Raw genomic sequence first — 19,042 nt, forward strand, 5'->3', positions numbered from 1 at the left:
TGCTTTCCCAGCCATGGCCGATGTTGTACGGCAGGGCTTGGTGGGAAAAGCCGGAGCTTGCAGGATGATGCCACGTCAGGTGAGAGATGTGATGCAAATGTCTCTTTGTCCCTGGACATCACACCCTCCTCCCTGGCACCCAATATATTTGAATATATATATATATATATATATATATACATATTGGGGCCAGATAAACATGAGGAAAAAGGCTTATTCCACGATCTCGACACCTCAGTGTAAAGATCAGGAAAAAATGGCAGACTCCGCCGTAGAGGCTGTGGCTGAGCCTGCAAGAAGCCCTCATCTAGTTTACATTTTTGAGTCGCTTCCTGCATTTCTTGTGGCCAGTCGATCTTTAACTTGGCCACGGCTCTAGTCACAACCTCTAGCAGCTCCTCTGATGCATTTTCCTGCCTCGATGCCCAAAATATCCATCTCCTCGGAGCCAGATAGTTCGAGCATCGGGTCTGTGACAGGGCCGGAAGCCACCATTAGGTATTCCGTACCCGGTGCGGGACCCTGGGAGCTAGTTTTAGAGTGCTGAGAAAGGACCGAAGCCATCTCAGCCAAGCGTGCCGCACAAGCCCTGAAAAGTGAAGCCAAAACATCTTGATCGTCTCCCCCAGTGGCCGGTCCTAGTATAGGTCATAAACCCTGCCTCCCCAAGTTATTAAATATCATGTGAGAATTAGAATTAAATTACACATCAAAAATCGCTTTTCCAAAGATGGTTTCTGTCATTTACTGTAGTTTGTATCACGCTGATGTAATTTCAAGTGTTTGTTTTTAGTTATTTGATATTGTGGTGGTGACATCATGATTGAAAGCTGACTCAAGTTCCAAGATGTCAGCGCAATATCAGGATACTGGTGGCTTCACTTCTGACCAATGGATAAGGGGGCGAAGGGGTTTTTACAGTCCATGGTCTCAGCACTATCCACTAACTCCCTTTGCAATCCCAATGAATGTATGCAGCCTCGAAATGTAGGCACCACACTACCTCGACAGGCGTGGGACCTGATTCACGGAGAGCGCGAGCCTGGCCAGTCTCATCGAACATGGCCAGGCGGGAGCGGAGTGTTCTCAGGGGCATTGTTTCACTGTCGGCACAGACAGAGCCATCGAGCTCTGCCTGTGCATGCTCCACTCCAAGACAAACTACACAAAGCGCGTGTGTGCCACCCTCACTCAAATAATGTGGTCAGGGGGACAAACACTGCCTGAATAGCTGATCCTTAATATTCACCATAATATGTTCTCAATACAAGTGACAGACAACACCAAATAATACAGACAGTAATGAAGACCAGAAGCTAACACTTCCTGTTTCCTGTGACCTTCTATAGCTTCCGGATCACTGTCACATGCGACATCACGAGTGACGTAATGATGCTAGACCAATCGAGATGGTGGAATAGAATGATTCCATAGTTGACTTCAGACGCTACATGCCGAAGGCATTTCCCAAAGCATTGAGTATCGATGCAGCGGGAGTTCTCTTACAAAAGGGAACTCTCTGTGCCTCTCTCATCAATTATTATTTTAATCATCAATTATTTATAATAAGCTTCTTTTTCATAATTATTAGTGTATTGTACATGTAAACACACAAAATTGACTCACTTACAGAGAGCCCAATTCATTTGAAGCATAACACCTCAAAATCCACATGCTCTCCTGCTCTCTGGGGCAGACGGCTTTCTGACACAGAGCACAAATGTGATGAATAAGCTTCTAAATGCGCTGCTCTTGCACTATCCTCACCTTGTGCAGTTTCCACTTAAAACTATCTAAAAGAGAAATCGTGTGTGCCCCTGTAGAGTGCGGCAGTGTCAGTGCGGTGCACGTCAGAGTTTGGATAAATAATAACAAGCGTCAAACGCACAGCCCCTCTTTTCTTTTTACTCTGCTAAAACCCTCGTCTTCAGAGGGCCATGTCTCATTTTTACCCCATGGGTGCCTTGCTCTCATTGTCTGACAGAATGATTAATATGACCGAACTTCACATAACAAACACAAGTTCAGAGGCTTTAGTCATCTTTGCCATTCTGCCGCGTGCCGTTGGGTGGTGGCATCATTAGCGAGGAATGATCAGGCATGTAGGCAGACAATCAAGGCCCACAGTACCATTTGAATATAAAAGTGAGCACAACACAAACAAAACAAGCCTTAAATAAATAAATACATACTAGTATACATTTGTTTACAAGGGCTGAACACATGTACGCACACATATGCATACTGTCAGACATATGTCAAAGGATCAAGACAAGAGAAAATCTTAATATCAAATTGTTCGCTCTCTACACTAAACAGTTGGGAGACAGCCCATAACTCATGATGGCGTGGAAGAATCTCCCTTTTTAAAATCCTCACGCTGGGAGATTCATAGTGACAGCTCATGAAACCCCATTAATAGCTGTACCCCAAGTTCACTCTTGGATGAGTGGAAAAACGGATGACTACAGGGGCGTACCTAAAACTGCAACAGGCTTATCTAATAGAGGGCTAATGGTAAAGTAGTGAAGTTAACTTGGTGTAATAACGTTATGTAAATCACCATCAATAACATGCTGTTATGATGAGGGAAGGATGAAGCGGAAAGGGAATCCAAACGCAAGCACTTTAATAATCCACCAAACCAATAAAGCAGGATAAACTCAGAACAGGGAACTCAAAACAGCATAACATTAAACAACGACCGGCACCCAACAACTGAAGCACAGAGGTTTAAATACACAGACAAACAAGCTAAACAAGGGAACAAGGGGGCGTGGCAAATCAGAAACACCTGGGGGAACTAATCAACAAGAAAAACTACAAAGGACTACAAAACATGGCACGAAACAGGGAATAACTAAAGTCCACACAAGACAAGGAAAACACAAGACAGGAATCGTGACGCATGCAGACTGTTTCTGTGTTATTGATGGTGATTTATGTACATTACATTATTACACCAACTTAGCTTCTCTACTTTACCATTAGCCCTCTATTAGATAAGCCTGTTGCAGTTTTAAGCACGTAATACCAAGTACGATTATTAAATCCTACTATTATTTATACAAAATAGTATTGATTGAACAATAATGTTTAAGAAACAACAATAGCCATTATAAAAGTTGATAAACAATTCAGTCAAAAGTACAAAGGAATAACTCCGATACAGCATTAAATTTATACTATAACAATACGCAGAAGTCACATTTTGGTACGTACTGTACCTCGGTTTTGGGGCTACAGTTTGATACAAGTTCGGTACAATGAGATTATTTAAAATTGTTTCCCTGTAACAAACTCTGCCAGCAGTTTACAGTGTACTTTTGAGTAATTGAACCTAAAAAAAACTGTTAATTGCTTCGCTGTCTCTGCAAATCGTGCTTGGATACAAGGAAGTATTTTAATGCTAAACTTACACACTTCGCCTTTAACACCTTCTTTGTGTAAAAAAAAGAAAAAAAAAGACAAATCCCATTTTTCATTCAAGTCAGGCAATTAAACCATGGATGTGAGAACTTCTTTTACAACTTTCAAATTAAAAAGACACCAATATATCACATTTTAAGCAGCACAAGCACACATGTGAAATGAAATGACAGTTGCTTTCAAAGATGCTGAGGTGTAAATATGTAAAAATGTGAACATGTTCAAAAATATTTTTGGTTATTAAAGCTCCTTGGTGACATTTAAGACATATTTTGTCTTACTGACATTTACCTACATTTAAATTAGCATACGTGAAGAAAGGACACATCTGAGTGCATCCTGTAATTGAGTCAAAAAGTCAAGCAAACAAATTAACACTATAAACAATTTGGCCAACACTATCCATCAAGAGGATCTATCTATTCCAAATATAGAGACTCAAGGAGAAGCAGACACTTCTTAAAAGATCAAGGTGACACACTTTCCCTCTCAGCCATACTGAGGGACGTCATATCAGAATCTCCAGACATCAGAGCAGATAGCAGCCTCTGTGCTTTACTGGTCACTCGGCCATATGCTGCCATTTTAATTGAGATGGGCTTTGGGAGAGGGACTATGTGCTCCAGAATGAATCTCTGCCACTCAGACTGATGTCAGTGATTAACAAGGGTTCGCCAAACCAGCAAGACCACAGGGAGAACGGATGTTTGTCACCACCGCTGCAGTCCACATCCTTACAGGAACCTATGCACATAAGTTCCTTATTTCATTCAACTCATTGGCCTTGTACCTCCAGATCCCCGTAGATGCCAAAATTGGGGTGTTTGCATCGGCCACAGGCATCTGAAGGGCCACCCGTGAAGGATCCAGGGCCCATGCTGTGGCACCCACTGTATTAATTATCACATCTAATGTTGTCGGCTAATTAATTGACGTTTACAGCAGGAAATGGCTCCAGCAATTCTATGCAATTAATCAGTGTCAAAGAATAAATTAAACCCCAAACGTGATTACCATTGAGGACTACGCCCAAAATTGAATTTTAATGAGGCTTCCTTTTCTCTCTCTCTCTCTCTGTGCATGCCACTTTGAGTTCTGTTCTCAACTGAAATTATGGATTCATTCCACACTGTTGTTGAAAACATTTTAGACTTCGATATAGTAAAACCACATAAGTTGTGTGGACGGTTCAAATAAATGTGTGTGTATGCATGTACTCTATACACTTGATTCCATGCACACCAAAAAAAATAAAAAATGTGAAAAAGATTATTTTTTATTAGGAGAGGCATGCGTTTTTTAATTTATAAATAAAATAATTTATAAATTAAAATGACATTTTCCTTAGCCTGATTTTAGTTCAGTAATTTCACTTAAATGGCAATGAAGATTACATATTAATAGTCATTTAAGTGAAATTACTGAACTTAAATATACAAGCTTGATAAAAATGATCACTCTAGAAGAAATTTCAAATGGCACTTAGAGGCTTTTGCATCTGAACTCTTCATTTGTTCACGCATAACGGGATCGAGCATAATTATAGAATACTTATCAGTTATGTTTGTTAACTGCTCAACTCTGTTACACAAGCTGGTATAATAAGAGGGACACAAATGCCACATTGAGTTAGCAACTGCACAATATATATATATATATATATATTTTTTTTTTTACAAATGGGCCCTCATATGTAATGTAAAGAATGTCAAAAGTCAGATTGTGAAAGAACGCTTTCTCAATTACAGAGAAGACGTGTGGAACAGAGAAAGCTGTTTCACCCTCCAATTCATTTTGAACTTGAACTGAACAATCAGAGAAGGGTATGATTTGCTTGGCGTTCGACAACTGCAGAGTTACAAGAAATTCCACATTTGTATATTAATAATTGACAGATGCAGCAGACTAAACAAACAACAAAACTCACACAACATGCTGTCGTTGAAATGCATAAACAATAAATAAACAAAGAGATTGCATTATATAGGAATTAAACCTCCACAGCGATGCTCTGTGTGCCATCTACTTGAAAGCAGAGAATTAAATATCTGTCAAAAAGCTTCTAAAAAAAGTCTAGATGAAAAGAGCTGCGTCAGACATGGAAACTTCCATGTTTTTTTTTTTTGTTTTTTTGTTGAGATGTTAAAAGTTAATGCTTAATTAGAGATAAAGTTAAAGGCAAGCTTTTAACACCTTCTTGAATGTAGTGTGCAATAATCAAAATGCAGTCGTATGTCCTATTTCTGCATTAAATTGTGCAAACTAATGCAAAGACTCAATGTTTATCTGGGAGAAAAACCGGAAAAACAAATTTATAGATAACCAGAGCAAAAACTCAATTCATGATGGTAGAAGACTGTAAGACTACTAAGCAGCTAAGCTGTATAAAATGATTGCTTTGCTGATGCCACGATGGATTGGGGACTGACTGGAAATGATCCCCTGAAGGTGTGACCTCCTCTTCCAATTCAAATTACTGACAGATCTAATAAAGTATAGATAGCGTGTGAAGTTTCCCAATGCGAAGAAAACCTCCTAAAGGAGCACCTGTCATAACAAGAATAAACATGAGCCGTGTTCTATATATTGAGGCTACAATAAACAAGTACTCAACCAGCCTTGGTAGTCATTCGAGTTTTAAATGTATTTATTTTTACTGGGAGGTATTTTATAATTTAGTTTATTGAAAAATTTACAGACTGTACTGCAATTAAGCAAATAAATCAACTCATGCTAAGCTGTTTAATGTAATCATGCATCTCATTTACAGGAGATGTGAGTCTGGATCATTATTTATTAAAGATGTGCTTTCAGCTCAAAATACAGATCTGGGTTTGTCTCAGACACCTGCAGGGCGTTTTCTCTGATTGGTCGTTTATGATGAAAGAGAGGGAGAGAGAGAAAGAGACAGACAGACAGACATATGGATGGACGGATGGAGAAATATATAGATAGTTTCAACGCATTCTCATCCCAAGGCATCATATACAACTCTTTTGCCAAAGCATAGACATCCAACACACATGGTATCCTTTAGCGTCCAATGAGACGCTTCGGTTGTGGTAGGTTTAGGTATGGGGTAGGGTTAGGGTTAGACCACCAAGAGGAGCCTTCTGCCCCACATATATATATATATATATATATATATATTAGGGGTGGCACGGTACATGAAAAAACACCCGTACCGTTCGGTTCGCTTGTCTCGGTTCGGAGCATGTGTGCGTCTCACGGTTCGACGCATGCGCAATGTAACCTCGTGCCCGTATGTGACGTGTGTTTTCTTTTCGCGCGACATAAACTTGTTCGACTTGGACCGGCGCTGCACAGAGCGATCGGTGAATAACATCAATCTAGCGCGAGTCGGCTCCATGCATTCATCACTTTCGCGGTATTTGATGTCATTACCGATCGCTCTGTGCAGCGCCGGTTCAAGTTAATAAACAAGCCAGTAAAAGTGGAGTATGGAGCGCTGCAGGTCACGGCACACGGAGAAATGGCAAGTGGGAGAGATGAGGGAGTTGGAGGATGCGCCAGCGTCGTATAAGTCTATGGTATAAGTCCGGTGTGTGGGAACATTTTGGATTTCATGTTATGATATTTTAATTTAACTACAGTGGCACTTTATGTATAGATAAGAGCTTCAGTCATACGTTTCCAAACCCTGCACTTTAATTTTAAGTGGAAAAAAGTACCCTCACATTTTGGGAATAGAAGCATTGTTGATACTGTTTTTGTGTTGAGGTTGAACTTAAATTTCACTTTATGTTTATGGCCTTTGCTATTGCTATAGCTTAATTATCTATAGGCAATGAGGTTTCATGTATATTGACATTTAAAAGACAGTGTTTTAAGAGTTCCTCTCTTTTTCTTTTAAAAGATAGAATTTTGGTAAGAGCTACAAAAGTTAGCAGTTGATACATGAAAGTTAATTTCTTTTTGTAAATAAGATTTATGTGATAAAAATGCACAGGTTCTTGTAGAGATAGTGATACACATTCTCCTCTTTTTTTTTGCCAAATAAACAAAAAGCATGTCAATTTCTTCTCTCTTGCTGTATCTAAATCTCACCTAGCTTTCCTCTGAGATAGTCCCAAAATGTGCTTAAAGTCAAAGAGTCAAATTCAGTTTGTGCATGATTGCATGAATATAATATATATATATTTTTAATACTGTATCCTAAAGTGTGGATAATTAAGCTATATATCACATGCTGAAGTACATTTCTGGAGTGTTAAAGATTAAAAGCAAAAATAACAAGAACCGTACAGAACCGAAAACCGTGACCCTAAAACCGTGATACAAACCGAACCGTGGGTTTTGTGAACCGTGCCACCCCTACTATATATATATATATATATATCTGCGTCTCATTTGACGCTGAAGGGTGCCATGTGCGGTGGATGTCTATGCTTATAAGACACCTTGGGATGAGAACAGGCTCATGGTTTACAAAAAAAAGCACACAGATTAATAAATCACAGAAGATGCAAACAAAGTTTTAAACTTCACCGCAAGGTCACATATCAACTCCCACATTCCTTCTGCCAGACAGCAAAACTGTCCATGATAGAACTCAAGCAGAAATAACATACTGCCAAGCATTAAAAAGCTCTGCAGACACTCATCTGTTCCACTTCTTCCCGTGTAGCGACTAGAAAACCTCATGGACTGAAACTGCAAGGTGGTATCTGCACACATGAGCGGTGATGAAAGAAGATCCAAACATGAAACAGGAAATCTCCAGCTCATCGATCCTGCCAGGCCATTCTTTGGGATTACAGGAACTCCCACTGCAGAGCATCCACAAAGGCCTAACTTGATTGGATCCATCCGATTAAATCTGGACCTTGTCACTTCTGTGCTGACTTCAAGAGCAGAATTGGGGAGATTGCCCAAGCACAGCTAATTCGTAAGAAGCGGTGAGAAATCCATGTGTCAGCCATTTCAGTCATCTCTCCGCAGCCTCCATTGTGTTTGATGATCAATGGCATCTATTCATCCTTCACTCACCGCCCAGTACCTGCCCAGCCGGCTGTAGCACCTGTGGTGTTTTTGCATCATGTAATGTGTGTTTTGAAGTGAATTCTTTTAGCATTTTCATTTCGATTGCCATGAAACTGTGCCGGCGAGCGTGCACCTTTGAAAGAATCCCCAGATGAATTGTGTGTCACAAAGACAAGCGTTGCTTAACCCGGACACCCCCACCCTCAATGCACTTACCATATGCATCAGGAGGCAAAGATGATTTCCCTCCTTTCTTTCTTTCAGCAGGAAATCTGCTTTGTGCCAATGTGCTTTCTACCTGCATTCCAATTAAATCAAGATGTATTTGCCTTTCAAAGCTTCTCTGCCTTCTTCCTTTCCCATTGGAATAATTGATGGAGTTCTCTGGTCCTGTGATGAATGACTTCCAACCCAGAGATGAATAGAAAGATGAATGCATTGCCCTGAGAGGGTTGGGAGGAACGGCTCCAGGAGTGCTGACATAGTGACAAATACACTGACCGTCGCACCAACTTGCCCAAATCAGCAAGGGAGGGTGGCAGAAGCCTGAAAACTTCAACGCCTGCTCGGGTATGTGCCACTTGCCCATACCGTACCCAATTACCTGAGCCAGTGACTACTTTAACCTCAGGTGAGTTTCAGAGCTGACGCCTCGAGACAGTCAAGGGAAAAACACAGCGATGATGTATTAAGGGCATGGGCGAGAAACAAAAGCTTTTCTTAAAACAGGAGTTTAAACTTTTTTTTTTTTTTTTTTTTTACCCCACTTCTCAAATTCTGCCGCAAAGATTATTGCAACAAAGTTACAATGAGCAACGAGAAAGAAACATTTTAATTTAAAACCTCACTAGCTATGTTTCCATCCAAAGTTGCAAATTGAAATATTGCATGAAACAGTTTCCATTCCGTTCCCTACAAAATTGTCACTCCCTAGGAAATTGGCACAAAATATCTGTATTAAAATGGAAGTTGCTGCAGTTATGGGAAGCCACTGTGGCTCTTTTTTTATACATCGACAAATGACTTTCACCTCAGAGCACGTAGAAGAAACCCAATAAACGCTGCCATGTTATCTTGCACCATGTTATCTTGTGTTGCGTTGAAATCATGTGACAGTTCTGGGAGGTAATAATACCCAACAGACTTTGGCTCAGGCATTTCAGAATGACCAAACCAACATTTGAGACGGTCTGCAATGAAATTGGTCCACTGGTTAGTCCAGTTATCCAATCACATCCTTGCTGATGCAAGCAAGGTTTGCGTTCAGTGATTTATTCAGTAAATGTGTTTCCATCGTAGTTTATGTGCATATCTTCGAATCAGACAAAATAATTATCCACCTCAGTTGAGCGCATAATTTTTATGCACATTTTTAAAATGATCTCATTAACTAACAAAAAAAAGGGATATATGAAGTCCTATATTTCCGCACATACTACTTTTTGAATGATAGTGTGTATTAACCAACCAGAAGCATTCGTTTGCAGATGTTTAAGACAACTGTTTTCATATCATTAGTACAGTAGAACTTAAAGGAATAGTTCACCCAAAAACTAAAATTCTGTCATTTTTTGCTCACCCTCGCCTCATGTCATTTCAATCTGGTATGGACTTTCCTTAAAACATTCTCCAAAAGATCTCCTTTTGTGTTCCCCAGAATAAAGAGTCACACAGGTTTGAAACAACTTTGTTAAAGTGCCTTATTCTGTCCTTCTATTGATGAACTGAACTGAAATGAACTGTAACAGCCTCATGAAGTACAAAAAATCACGTATGACAACAACAAGAGCTTTACTTGTCTTGAATGAATGGTGGTGATGGTGAGATGTGTACTCCGAAGAGCTTTCTATGGTTGTAATTAAAAGTATGAATGACACACAGGTGTCTGATATGACTAATGAATCGTGCATTAGGAATAATTTGCAGTTCTTGCAATAGAGGAGTGCATCAGGTGCGAGGGGGATGAGTGTGAAAGGTTGGAGTGTTTCTTACTGAACCACCTGCTTCATATGCCTCCCTTCCAGGCCTGCAGTACGTCACACTATAATAGATAAATAACCTCTGTCTTCATAGCCAAGGCCTCAAGCATGACTGACAGAGGGTGACTCTACCAGATTACCCATTTTAATCTTCCAGCAAGAATCCAATATGACCTCTCATAAGTCTCACCTGATGCCATGACGATTAGGTCTGAAGACCAGCTATGTCAACCATTGTTTCTTTGAGCAAAAGCACCTGCTCCCTCCAGTAGCTCAGGCAAAATGAAAGACCAGACCAGACAATTTTATACACTTATCACCTTTAGACTGGATTACAAATTGGAGTTGAATGGTGGTTGGGGAATCAAGTTGACCATAATACAATTGCTGTAAAACGGGATAAATGCCAGGCATTTTTTTTTATTTATTTTTTTTATTTTAGGACGTCAAAAGTAGCTGTGCTACACTAGGACTAGCAGTTTAAAGTGTTTATTTAATACAATTACAAATGTGTTTTTTAAAAAAAAAAAAAATAATTTATTCATGCCACTTACTCTGCAAAAATGTACAAATAAATCAATTGTCATTTTTCCATGAAATATTCTTAAATCAAGATAAATTCACTTCAGAAGGAAAGTTTTGCCAGATATTAAGACTTATACTTTCATATAAGGTTAGAGTTATTAAGTAAATTGAACTTATTAAGTCTTCTAGTTAAGTTATTTTAAAAAGTTTTTTTTTTATTATTCCATCATCTCCTTGTCAAATTGTTATTGCTTAATCATACTTGATAATCATACTTATCACTAAGTTAATCTTAATTTAAAAATAATTAATAAAAGCAAAATAATATATATATATATATATATATATATATATATATATATACCTTATACTTTTTTTCTTTTTTTTTTTACATTTGTATGTATTTTTTTTTTAACATTTGTATGTATTCTAAATAAAAGGCACCGGTTGTACTGAATGTCAGCTTGCTTATTTTGCTCAAGATAAGGATTTATTATGTCCAAATGTGATGCAATATAGAAACGATCCCTCTAACCACAGGTCGAGAGCTGTCGTTCAAATCACACAACTTTGTGATGCTGTTTTGTGAATGTTCGTTGGAACGATTGTTTCGGAAAACAGACTCGTTGAACTATGCTGATAACAACGGAACTTGCGACCATAGTTGGCTAACGATGCTTTCGAGAAACGCACCCCAGAGCATGCACATCACCATCAGAAACGGCGGAGGAGGAGGAAGACCTCCAGCCTCCCCATAGAGCCCAGAGGCCATGCCCCAGCAGCCCATTGTTTTTCCGGAGGCTGTACCAGAGACTGCTCACGTCACGTCTGCCGATCCAGAGACTGCTCACGTCACGTCTGCGGAGCCAGAGACTGCTCACGTCACGTCTGCCCAGTCAGAGACTGTTCAGGTCACGTCTGCCCAGCCAGAGATGGTTCACGTCACGTCTGCCCAGTCAGAGACGGTTCATGTCACGTCTGCCGATCCAGAGACTGCTCACGTCACGTCTGCCCAGTAAGTGACGGTTTATGTCACATCTGCCAATCCAGAGACTGTTCACGTCACGTCTGCCGATCCAGAGACTGCTCACGTCACGTCTGCCCAGTCAGAGATGGTTCACGTCACGTCTGCCCAGTCAGAGACGGTTCATGTCACGTCTGCCGATCCAGAGACTGCTCACGTCACGTCTGCCGATCCAATGACTGTTCACGTCACGTCTGCCGATCCAGAGACTGTTCGATCTGGATGTCACAGTGTCTGGTTTATGTTCCCTGATGTCCACTAGAGGTGTCATTCACCTTTGGAACTCCATTCCCCACAATCCTTGTCTGCGCTCATCACTGTTCATTGCACTCAGCTGTTCCCCATTTTGATTGTCATGTTCTGTGTGTTACGGAGTTTACGGAGTCCTTGTTATTCGTCACACCACTTCTGAGTTCTTGCTTGTTCTTGTTTTGTTTCGTTTCTTGTTTCTGGGTTGTTTATATGGATTTTCACCCTTGCCTGGACTGGTTTATGATTACGGACACCTGTTAAACTGCTTTTAAATCTATTCCTGTTTCCTGTGTGTGGTATTGTGACAATGACAATATATAGAAGAAAAGATACATGCTGAAACTGGCAACAGCTGGCAGATGAAGAAAAAAAAAAACAAGCACATAAGATTTCTATTTTGTTTTGCCTTTCCTGCTGTCAATTTTACATCAGACCTTAAGGACTACAATCCTTCACTCTTTGGCAGTCTGATATGGGTGGCCAAAGCGAGAGGGTAAGAATATGATGAAAGATGCAGCATTCTGAAGCCTTATATGACATGACAGGATTTCACCTCTCCCCCTTTTCTTTCTCATTAACTGGATGATAAAAGTTGACCCCCCCCCCCCCCAGCTCCAGAAATGAATCAGATTGGTCAGCTAATGAGTTCTGACAGAGGCAGCAGCATCCAGAAAAAAATGATTTTGTTAATACCCTCTCCATTTGAATGCCTCTTCATCATCCACTTGATCTGGCAGAAGATAATGCAAACCAGTCAACTGTTTGCAAAAACTTATAACTTATGCATACAAACACACAAACACTAAAGATTAATGTAATGCATCTTGATCTGAAATGAGAGCATCGATTTATGAATATTTTTTCTTTTTTAATAAACAATTAATTAGGCATTAACGTGCAAGAGGCTGTGCTGTATTCTGAAGTGCATCTATAGCAGCAAAGCCTGGACCCAAACTACAGTATCTGGTTTATTAAATGTGTTTTAGCATTATAAATGCTGAATGGCTTTGCTGTGATTGTGCTAAGCTGGAAATCCAAGTGAAGAGTGCTACTATTATGGATTTATAAGGTCAAAGGCGAGATTAAGAGGCTTATTTAATCAAGACAAACATTTATTATCTGTAAGACTAATATAATTGTTTAAAAGCTTTGTCAACACTTGGGGAAAGTGGCACAAATTACAATTTGTTTATTTAGTTCATATTCTCATATAAAATTAGATTAAAAGCATTATTTTGTCTTAAATTAAAAAAATGATCAGTGTGAGTAAAAATTTATTTTTTCCAGTATTACTCATATTTAATTTAGTGTCTTTTTCACACTGAAGAAAAAAAATACTTTAGCACATTTTCATATACATATAAAATATTTCTATTTTTACTCAAAGGTGCACTCTTTTTTCATTCTTGTTAATTTTTTTAATCAAATTTCCAACAAATGAACAATTAACCTAGCACACCTGCAAGTACTTACAATAATCACTAATAATCACAATAATCACAGCCCAATATAAACTAGTAAACAGGAAACACTATCCCAACTCGGAAAATAGATTCAAATTTATTCGGTAATATTTCAGTCCCATGAACTATTTCAGTTATTTAGACTTAAACAAATGCAAGATCAACAACATAGAATAACCAATCTTCACATCACTCTTATTATTGCATAACCATACACAACCAATACCAAACATGAGCCCAATTTGGAAAACATCCCAAAATTCTTAGAAAATAAAATAACACTTACATCTGAAGAAAAAAATGCAACATATATTCTGCATTCTGTTAAAATATGTATATATATTTGATGTATATACGGTACGACTCAGCACCCTGAGCCAATAGAACACAACACCAAGCTTTGTCATGTCATTGACAGACGAAATAAGCCTTTTAGCCAGTTGCTTCATGCTGTGACCTCGGTGAAGGAGTTATAATAGTTATAATAAGATTTTGCCACTCAGCGTATGTAATACAGACACCATCAAACAACACAACGCTCCTCAAATGAACAAGGTAACAGATTACACATTTCATCCCTTTGAACCACTTTTTAAACCTCAAAACAATAATATAAGGCTGTCAATAGATTAAGAAAATGACTTGATTAGGTTATCACATAAAAAAAAAAAAATGAAGATGTGTTGTCTTGGTTGTCAGTGTCTTCTTAAAGACTACAAGCTGATGTAGTCACTGAGGTGTTGAGTGATTGATCATAAATGCACAAGTTCTTACCAGTGAGGTACTCTGGATCAGGCACTGGGTCGGACAGCTCCTCATGACATTGGGATTCAGTCGGCACAGACGCCACCACCATGCCATCCGGGAGCTGCTGCTCGATGCCACGGGCAAAGTTTTTTTGCCTAGATAGCAGAAGATAAAGGAGAAAATCCACTCAAAACACAGTTCATTGTTTAAAGGGTCATCTGTCAATTACATAAAGCATACATTTAACCCAATTACATGTTTATTTATTTATTTTTGACACATATTTGAAAAATGAAAATTGCTAGGTGGTGGGAAATTTGATCAATAAAACAAAAACATTTGAATGATAATGTTAAATAAAGAGCGAAAAAGAAAATCTTGTAAAATATGGATATTGCGCACTAAAATAAACAGTAAACAGTAACTTATGAGCTTATCATGAACTATGCTCACAGAAAACAAATAAATAAATAAATAAATAAATAAATAAAAAGCTATGTCTGCATAAACATAAGTGATCCTGGAATACAAATCAGTCACATAAGTATTTTTTTTTTTTTAAATTGAGATACAAGCTTTCCATTGATGTCTGGTTTGTTATAGGACAATTAGTTGGCCGAGATACGATTATTGGCAAAAAATAATCGAAACATTGAGAAAATTGCCTTTAAAGTTGTCCATCTATGTTCCCGATTGTGCTCTATTCCCTCACGAAAACAAAGGTTTTATATATTTAAGGTAGGAAATTTACAAAATATCTTCATGGAACATAATCTTTACTTAACAATAACATCGTATTGATTTTTGGCATAAAAGTAAAATTGATCATTTTGACCCATGCAATTTATTGTTGGCTATTGCCACAAATATACCAATGCAACATATGACTGGTTTTGTGATCCAGGGTCACATAAATGGAGGATGAAGGAGTAAATAAAGCCATAGGATAGGATACATTTCAATGGTGCTAAAGGTTTTGCTATGTATAAAATATGACATAAATATTGTTGTGAAAATTTGAAATAACATAGATTAGCTGTAAGAGAACAGGAAAAAAAACAAACCGAAGAAAGCAGTGCGTAAAGGAATGACTGAGATCAGCTGAAGTACTCTAGACTTTGAGAAAAAATTTAAACAAGAATATAGAGACAAAAAGTGAGAAGATGTGTTTAAGTAGATATAGTTTGGTTTCAAAGCAATGTGAGAAAATACAGTATGCATTGGAAAGAAGGCCTGATGTAAAGGGATAAACTGATATAACAGCAAAAGATGCAAAAAGGCGGCAAACTCAGCATTTATACAAGGTCTGACTCAATATCTTTCAATGTATCTTAAGTTAGATGAAGGTTACATTATTCTGTGAATGAGTATTTGTGGAAACTAAACAATGAGATATGTCAAAGAAAAGTACAAACAAAAGGAGTAACGAAGAATATAGAATAAACAATTTCCTTTTCAAGGCAAAATAAGCACCCAGAAAGCACACAAGGGAAATATGGAGAACGCAACAAGATTCTAGAGCGCTGTTTACAAGAGTATCTCATAAATGAGCGAGCATCCAGGAAATTGTACAAGGCAACATTATGCAATCGAAATCTCTTTTTGAGCATTACTGTCATATCCGATTTAAAAGTGGACTTGGATGAGAGAATTATATTATCTCTGAATACACAGAGCACTGTATAAATAATTGGGCTTTAACAGGGGGAAAAGCCAGAGGCTTACAATATGTGCTTTATGTTAATACAGAAATGAAAAGTGGCTGAAAGTGGAACACTCTGTCATTTATGTTCGACAAACAGTCAAATATGCCTACAGTGTTACCCACGCTTCCTGGATGATTTAAAACTTCCTGTTTTTAATAAGGAATAACAACATCCTATATTTGTAACCTAGAACATGATATATCAGATTCCACAGATGTACTGTATATGCAACTGAAGGTTTTCTAGGCCAAATTAAATCTGGCATAAACCTCAAAAACTATTCCCAAATACATCCTCTTGGGTGCACATTCTGCAGAAAATTCTCTGAACATCAGGTGATTTCCTTCCCACGTCTAATAAAAATGTAAAAAAGTTGTTTCTCTTGTCAAACTTGAAGCTCACGGTTCAATAGATACTCACATATTGAAATATTAATAGCTTGTCAAAGTCACATCTGATAAAAGGTTCAGTTCCCCACAGAGTCGGTGCAGCTAAATAGAAATGTGCAGTAAACTTAGGGGCCAGTAATTTTAATGAAAATGATACATATGGTTTCTGAAATTAATACTGGGTAATATTTATGACTACAACCCCTGTGAATTTAAATGTCTATGAATGTTGGTGCATAATAATAAAAATAATAAACGCAATATAAAATGTAATTGCTACTTTGTTGCTTACTACCAAATGTAATAGCTTACCACAACTTTCTCTATAGACCATTTCACAAGATGTAAACAAGACTGGTCCAGAAGCACTTCCTGTTTCAGTTTGCAACTGTTTTCTTTATTTCACATGTAAAGAAAACCTCTTAAAGATGTTTGTTTAACTTTTCGATTCAGTTTTAAATGTTCTGTTGGTTGTATTTTATCCCAGCTTTCTTGTAGTGTTAAAAAACTGAAACAGGAAGTTCTTCTGGACCAGTGTTGTTTACATCTTGTGAAATGGTCTATATTTTAGCTTACACAATGAGCTAAAATGTTAACAGATACTTGCATGACGAATGCCTTTTACTTTCCCTATACTGCATACAGAATAGTCTCCTGAGGAAACTTGATGTAACTTCATTAATCATGTGGGTCGACATACAGGAAGGAGAGTTCAGTAATAATATCTAGCAGCACGCAATTATAGACAGAATATGCAAGTTTTATAAGATGCTCAGGGCATTGCAGGTGGGATTAGAATGGGAACAAGTGAATAATATAAATAATTCAAAATGACAATAGAATAATTCTGCATGTAAAAAATAGGTGAACTGTTGCTGTCCAGCAACAGCTGATGGAAGATTAACATTATAGAGTACAATAATGACACAATACAACAGAAAGTCTTGAAAAGCCATCTAAAAGCGAAAATGGCAGACTCAGAAAGTTAACACGCTAAAATTGATAATGAGAAACATTTTTTGCAGCACGTACATTTCGTTTTCTTTTGATTTAAGTAACCTACCAAAGGGTCAGAAATTAAGTTATTCAATTCCCATATAATAAGATATCAGCTGTCAATTATTAATCATGGGAGGCTGAATTCATTCATCTAGAATTGCAGAACTGTGGGCTAGTAGTTTTAGCTTGTTTAAAGGGTTATTTCGGTATTTTACACTTAAGCCCTGTTTTAAGTAGCCTGGTTCAACCAGACTCACGCACATTGAGCGAAAAAGTGCGTAGGAGGGCACGGTCAGGCAATGTTTTAAGATTGTTTCTGATGAAATAGAATGGATAAGATTAAAATTTGGACAAATGCTGCTACTAATGCCTGCTACACTGGAATAATCATTCATAAAACGCATTCAACTTTAGTTTACAAAGACGTGAAACTCCCCAAGTGGTCTGGGCAACCCGGTCTCATCCCAAGACGTCATATAACTGACGTTTTGGGACGTCTTTTGACCATACGTCAATATTCGCCTTTTTAGGGCCCCCTTAAACGTCGGTAGATGAGGTTATGGGATCCTAACTCTACCCCATACCTAAACCTAACCCTAAACCTAACCCGTCACCTAACTGACGTTAAAGGTAAAGCGTCAGTTGTATGACGGCCCGGGATCGCCATCTACCGACGTTTAAGGGGGCCCTAAAAAGGCGGATATTGACGTATGGTCAAAATACGCCCCAAGACGTCAGTTATATGACTTTTTGGGATGAGACTGTGTTAGTCTGGGGTGTTCACTGATATGCTCACACAAAAATCACTGCAAAAGATGCTTTCTATAAGGTGTTTTACCATTCGTTGAAAACTGAGGAACTATTTTAAAAAAACGCTCATTTTTGAAAAGAAGAGCCACATGAAAACACCCTGGACTTCAAGGCTTTTAAAAAAGAAAATAATCCGACGACTCGTGGCCTGTGTGATGTTTTAATTTAGTGCTGGGAGAAAGGTAGCACTCTGAGTTTCTTGCTGTGAATAGAAACACCCAATTGGGAGATTTTAAGAGAGGTAGTCCTAATCATGATTCTGCAAACCCTTAATGAGAACAAAAGGGCAGTAAAAAATTCATTAAAACCAGCTCAAATCACGCTGGGAAGGAACAGAAGTGAAACCGGTTAAGGCTGGAACCCAGAGGAGAGGGAAAGTAATTAGGAAAGGGCACATGTTTTTAAGTGGAAAGTCTCATGATGATAAGACAAAAATCGAAATGAAATCCTGGCAATGCACACAAGATATGGGAGTGGAAGTAGATAGACTGTTTGAAATGCCCTATAAAAGTGTGTATTGTTTTTAATTAAGATGTCAACAAAATATATGCATACTTAATTTCGTAGCACTCTGATCTACTAAAGCTATGGTACACAGATATGGCACTGACATTAGTGACTTGCTGCTGCTCAACAAGAGCTATAGAGTTTTGGCAGCAGTAGCATAGGGACTTTCTGGATAAAGACAGTAGCACAGCCTCAAGCAAAACATCCA

General features: G+C 38.3%; 1 protein-coding gene across 3 annotated transcripts in view; it reads right to left on the reverse strand.

Moving 5' to 3' along the window:
• The window catches only part of astn1 (astrotactin 1), a 225,066-nt gene that overhangs the window by 88,525 nt on the left and 117,499 nt on the right, over nt 1-19,042 (reverse strand). For all 3 annotated transcript variants that reach the window (XM_039654609.2, XM_039654610.2, XM_039654608.2), the window contains one exon: nt 14,451-14,578. In XM_039654609.2, the coding sequence (XP_039510543.1) occupies nt 14,451-14,578 (128 nt within the window). The remainder of the gene's footprint in view (nt 1-14,450; nt 14,579-19,042) is intronic.

The sequence above is a fragment of the Pimephales promelas genome, chromosome 5, assembly GCF_988280905.1.
Source record: "Pimephales promelas chromosome 5, fPimPro1.hap1.1, whole genome shotgun sequence".
Classification (NCBI taxonomy): domain Eukaryota; kingdom Metazoa; phylum Chordata; class Actinopteri; order Cypriniformes; family Leuciscidae; genus Pimephales; species Pimephales promelas.